This window comes from Bidens hawaiensis, unplaced genomic scaffold (genome assembly GCF_021521415.1).
Source record: "Bidens hawaiensis isolate Kalapana, Puna unplaced genomic scaffold, B.hawaiensis_p1.1 tig00024303_1, whole genome shotgun sequence".
Classification (NCBI taxonomy): Eukaryota; Viridiplantae; Streptophyta; class Magnoliopsida; order Asterales; family Asteraceae; genus Bidens; species Bidens hawaiensis.
Genome location: NW_027493833.1, coordinates 371351 through 377448, shown reverse-complemented (window position 1 = coordinate 377448; position 6098 = coordinate 371351). Strand labels below are relative to the sequence as shown.

The following is a 6098-nucleotide window of genomic DNA, read 5'->3' as shown; positions in this document are numbered from 1 at the left end:
GTTAATTGTGTAACTAAATGAAATTTGTGGTGTACCATAGTATATTGGTCTATGAGGTTAAGTGTGCAATTAATGGAACTTGAGGGTTACATATTAAAAAGTTATAGGGTTAATTAGGTAATTAAAGAACTAGAGGGAACCATATGCAAATAGGTATGTGGGGTTAGTTTTGTAATTCATGAAACTTTAGGGGTACAATATGTAAATTGTTTGGCATAATTTACAATGCATCACTTTAATATACATCATGATATAATAATGGTCTGTTTAGTAGCCTTTTAATGGTAATTAAGAGGCTACCTCTTATGATTCGCAATCTCTTAATGATTAAAAGATAGCTTTAAGTGTGAATGGTTAAAACGCTATCTCTTAATCATTCAGACTTAAGGATATCCTCTTAATGATCATTAGAAGTCCACCAAACAACCCTTGAAACTAAAGTAATATTTGGTAAGAATAACGAACAGAATGTGTAATGAAAAAAATGACATCTAATTAACCAATAGAATAGAATAACCTATTACATAAATATTTTATTTCTTCTAAAGTTTGAAAGACATTAAAACCAATTATTTACACATCCCTGTTTTTCTTTAATGTAAGAAAACCAAAACCTAACTAGCACAACCACCATTACAACAAGCCATTTTATTTCCATAAATTAAACAATCGTAACAATAAAATGTAATTATCCATTACAACTAATATATTGTTACCGATACAAAACAATAATAAAACAAAACGGATGCCGACAGTAATCATAAGGACGTAATATGAACATAAGCAACGACTTTCTCGGACAAACCGAGTGGCAGAGAGATTGACAGAAAACTGACACCCAATTTCATTTTCATTTCTTTATTATTATTATTATTATCAATATAATAATCATCATCATTACTATCATATGTTCTTCATCACATCTAACACGGATTTCATCAATCATTTCACCTTCTCAACAAGATTCCATTCAAACCCATAACAATCACCTCTTATTTATTCATTCGTTCGCAATCGGGAGCTCAAATTCAGCTCTCGATTGAACCAAACAACCAACATGCTTTAGTTTTAATTAAATAATCAATCCGTCTTTACTATATATTTCAATTTCAATATTATTATACAACCAAAACAAAAGTTTTCTTCCTCACATCCATGGAACGAGCAGCAGCTCAATTGAAACGCGGGATCTCCCGCCAATTCTCCACGGGATCCATGAAACTCACCGCTAAATTCAGCTTCAAGCGCCAGAGTTCCATGGATCCACGTTCAAATAATAATAATAACAACGCTAGGTTCCGATTCGGGAGGCAATCATCCCTTGACCCGCTTCGGCGGTCGCCTCCAAAGGATGATTTAACCTTGCCCGGGAACCTAGACGCCACTATGCAATTGCTGTTTGACGCCTGCAAGGGAGACGTGCAGGGCGTTAAGGATTTGTTAGATGATGGGGTGGATGTTAATAGTATTGACCTTGATGGTCGTACTGCTTTGCATATTGCCGCATGTGAAGGCCATGTGGATGTTGTGCAGCTGTTGCTTAGCCGGAAGGCGAATATTGATGCACGTGATCGCTGGGGCAGCACGGTGTGTATTGGGTTTAAATCTGCTTTTGAAATTTCAAACATATTGTCCTAAATAAATTGGTATTGGTACAGGCGGCTGCGGATGCTAAGTACTATGGGAATGTGGAAACGTATAATATCTTGAAGGCGCGTGGAGCCAAAATTCCGGTATGTTGTGATTGATGTTTTTTTAAGTTGTTGATAGTTTCTTGTTTTGGAAGTTGTAATAAATGTGTGATAATTTTGTAGAAAACTAGAAAGACGCCTATGGCGGTTGCGAATCCTCGTGAAGTTCCGGAATATGAGCTTAATCCTCTCGAGCTGCAGATTCGCAAAAGTGACGGCATCTCGAAGGTAAAATTGCAGGCTCAAATTGTACTTTTATTTGTGCATTTTCTGGTTTATGGTTTATATAATTATTTCATTCAATCCAAAATCTTATATCAATTTGTGTGCATTTTGACAGGGAACGTATCAAATTGCAAAATGGAACGGGACAAAAGTTTCTGTGAAGATACTAGACAAAGATAGCTATTCTGATCCTGAAACCATGTATGTTGTTAGATATCATTTATCCATATGTTAATTTTTTTATATATGAACTAGATGTAACGGGTTGGGTAATGTGTCAAAACGAGCAAGTTTAGGTGTAGGTTGGGTAATGTGTCAAATCAAAACATTTTTTTTCCAAAAGAGTACAGTGTGTGATATATGATTACGAAAGTTTCGTTATTTTAATAAAAGTTTGCTTCTCTTGGCGAAAATGATTTCCGGTGACTTTCTAACACATTTGACTTGTTTCTTTTAAGCGGTTTCTTTCAATTTGACTGCCTATATAAAGTTCTACGAATCAGTCCATTAATTTTCTATTCAAGATATGATATATTAATATATGATTAGACATAATCCAGTTTGATTCATTAGTATTTGGTTTAAGGGAATCAAAACTGCTAACTCTGCACACATCTAGCCAAGTTCTGGCTATCTGATATATGACTTTCTATTATTGTATATTTGTATTTGACTTTAGTATATTGAGTTTAGAGGTGGCGAGAATTGGTCGATTTGTGTTATCATTAATCTATAATCGGTCAAATTAGAAAAATAATAAAAACGAAATGGATAATATGGGTTGAAAGGGTCCAACATGTCAAAATCATCCGGATTGTATATATAATTCATCCTAATTTTTTTCATTTAATAACCAGATTATTGTTGTCGTAATTTGGATTTTAATCACGTTTAATGCATCACCTACTTACAGAAAAAAATTAATAATAAAGTGTTAACGGGTCAGTTTGAACAGTTTTGATCCGTAATTAAATATAACACGTTTTGACCCATACCCATGTTGATCTATTACCCAACCTGCCCAACCACTATATTATGGCTTCACATTACAGTATTACTAATAACTAGCATAAAACTTTTTTTTAACCATTTGTAATTAATGCAGAAACGCGTTTAAGCACGAGTTAACTTTGTTAGAGAAGGTGCGTCATCCGAACGTGGTCCAGTTTGTTGGAGCCGTCACCCAAAATGTACCCATGATGATTGTTTCTGAGTATCATGCCGCAGTAAGTCAAAATAAAAAAATAGATAAATAATAATAGTAATAATCAGAAAGAGTTAATACTTAAATCTTAAATTCATGTTGAATTTTCAGGGTGACCTTAGAGCCTATCTTCAAAAGAAAGGACGTTTGTCGCCATCTAAAGCTCTTAGATTTGCTCTTGATATTGCCAGGCAAGTAAAATTAAAAACATTAGTTAAAAAGGAAACGAGTCAAATAGTTTAATTATTCAGTAGCATAACTAATATAAGCTTATTATATACTTTTTATATGACACTTTTCTCATTTGAGGTGAATTTGATTTGGCAGGGGAATGAATTATCTTCATGAATGTAAACCCGACCCGATTATTCACTGTGATTTAAGGCCAAAGTAAGGCAACTAATTTAAATTAGTTATTCTGTAACATAAATTGTATGGGTTGAGATTTTTTTAATAATTGAAATTTGGTAAGGTGCCAGAAATATTTTGCTGGATAGTGCGGGTCAGTTGAAGGTTGCGGGATTTGGGCTAATCAGATTGTCTAAAATTTCACCCGATAAAGTAAGATTAGCGCGGCCTGTTAATATTGATCAATCAAGTAAGTCTTGGAAAAATATTAAAATTATTCTTTTCTTATGTTTCTACTTTCAAAAATATATGAAATGTCATGTTATGTAATTTGTGTTTTTTTTTGTAGATTTATATATGGCACCAGAGATTTATAAAGATGAATTGTTCGATAGAGGTGTTGATGTGTACTCGTTTGGCCTTATTCTTTACGAGGTAACTTTTTTATAATCATATCAATATAGACTATCTTATAACATTTGTTTTAAAATACTGATCTTGATTTTTTTGCAATGGTGCCAGATGATGGAGGGTGCCCAACCGTTTCACCCCAAGGCTCCCGAGGAGGCAGTTAGGCTGATGTGTGTAGATGTCCAGAGACCGTCGTTCAAGATAAAGTCTAAATATTATCCTCCCGACTTAAAAGAGTGAGTCATTCTTCAGTCGTTGCTTGTACTGGTTGGGTTGACCCAAAACATTTTATGTTAATTTTTTTTAGATGGTTAACATGTCGTTTATGATTTAGAGGATTATATTGTTTTAGTAGTAATTTTACTTTTTGAATAAAAAGATTTGTTTTACGTGTTAACATTGCTTTATGAAACTTTCTATCTGGCTGACCCATTTGGCATGTTTCCTTTTCAAGTTTTTCTTACCCGTTAAGGTTAAAACATAAGTCTAATAAACCATTTTATAAGTAAACATGTCGGAACCTTCAAAGGGTGGTTCAGTGGTAAGCACATGATTCCTCTCTAGCAGTAGTCTTAGGTAGGGGTTTAAACGAGTCGAGCCCAGGCTCATCTAGGCTCGATCTCGACTCGTGAGTAGAATTTCAAGCTCGGGCTCGGTTTGTTTGTTATTTATTAATTAATTATTTACATTTGAAGTTATTTTTTATACATTTTAATTATAACTGTTATATTCGAGCCGGGGGTCTCACCGGAAGCAGCCTCTCTATCCCTATGGGATAGAGGTAAGGCTGTCTACATCTTACCCTCCTCAGACCCTACCATAGCATTGCTATTGGTGGGATATACTGAGTACGATGATGATGATGAATTATAACTGTTATATAACACATCATATAAATTAATTTTACTTATTGTTATCATTAATTTATATAATATATTAGTTATAAACATATATATATATATGTGTGTGTGTGTGTTTAATATATACAACAAAATTTATATAAAATAATAGGCCCGTTTAGGCTTGCGAGTCAGCTTGAGTTTGGGCTCGATTCAAGCTTTTAACGTGCCAATCTCGAGTAGCTCATGAGCGGCTTGTTTTGTTTGCACCCCTAGTCTCAGGTTCAAATCCTGCTTTCATTAGTTTCCTATCATAACCTCTTGAAGCCCGCTGCCCACGTGCTTAGCACACGCTGGAATTAACCTGATCCCGTTGGTTAGCAGGGAATTGACGGTCCTATGAGTTTTCTGGCAACGGGTTTTTATGGTTACAGACCAAAAAGTAAACGCGATAGAATTGCTACTTCTAAAAGTAGCCTTGAAAGTTTTCTCATTCATTTTCTTTTTTCTTTTGTAGATTGATCAAGGAATGCTGGTATCTGGATATGGCCATAAGGCCAAAGTTTTCAGAAGTCATCATCCGACTCGACAAAATTGTTGGAAATTGCACTAAACACGGATGGTGGAAAGACGCGTTTAAGCTACCATGGTATGTTTTTTAACAAATTTTTACTATCGAACTCTGGGCGTGCAGCATGTTGTGTTAATAAGATTATTAAATATATTTGCAGGAAGTAAATATGGTTTATCAATGGCATGAATGCTGAAGATGAAGTGGTTCAGATGGTTAAAAGATCAGGTGGTCTTGTATGGGTATAATACATTGGAGGGATAACTTAGAGTGAGGGGCATAAGTTTAATTTTCAGAGTTGCAGAAGTTGCATCATAAGGTGGAATCCAATTGTTCTTGTTTCCTTTTTGTGAAAATTGTTTTCTTATATTTAAAGTTGATGCTACCTTGTCATATAATATCATTATAGTGTCTTACTGTCTTGTTTTCGTGTTTTTTTAAGTTTGCGTTATGTGTTTCAATGTGTTTTAATATAGATGAATTAGAAAGTTACTGAAATAGGCCGTCAAGTTTGTCTAAACGGTTCCTTTTATACTTTAAAATAAGCGATGGTAAAAAGTGGAAACCAGTAGGAGTAGGAGGGTGACACATAACAAATACGAAAAAAATGGTGTATACTTTAGTTCAATTATTATGAACTGAAATATGTGTTGGTAATTAATCAAGCAGATATAATCAAACTTTTAGTATGAAGTTTGCAAGCAAGTGATAATTAGATTACTACCTCATGTGTTATAAATGGGAAAAATGTATTTGAAATACATGTCACAACAACCTTTTATCAAACAAGCCCTTATACACTTTATGAT

The 6098-nt window shown here is 34.1% G+C and overlaps 1 protein-coding gene across 1 annotated transcript; it reads left to right on the top strand.

Moving 5' to 3' along the window:
- The first annotated feature begins 1155 nt into the window (after positions 1–1155).
- Positions 1156–5675, top strand: LOC143569086 (integrin-linked protein kinase 1-like). Its single transcript, XM_077055075.1, has 12 exons — positions 1156–1587; positions 1659–1733; positions 1815–1919; positions 2032–2117; positions 3022–3142; positions 3232–3311; positions 3448–3510; positions 3600–3718; positions 3818–3903; positions 3991–4115; positions 5236–5367; positions 5450–5675. The coding sequence occupies exons 1-12, from the start codon at positions 1156–1158 to the stop codon at positions 5454–5456; spliced, it is 1431 nt and encodes a 476-aa protein (XP_076911190.1). The 3' UTR covers positions 5457–5675.
- The last annotated feature ends 423 nt before the right edge of the window (positions 5676–6098 follow it).

Excerpts from the sequence above, each read along its gene's own strand:
- LOC143569086 (XM_077055075.1), top strand. The coding sequence starts at position 1,156 with ATGGAACGAGCAGCAGCTCAATTGAAACGCGGGATCTCCCGCCAATTC. Across the intron at positions 2,118-3,021 it reads TATTCTGATCCTGAAACCAT|AAACGCGTTTAAGCACGAGT; the intron begins GTATGTTGTTAG and ends TAATTAATGCAG. Across the intron at positions 3,143-3,231 it reads TTTCTGAGTATCATGCCGCA|GGTGACCTTAGAGCCTATCT; the intron begins GTAAGTCAAAAT and ends TTGAATTTTCAG.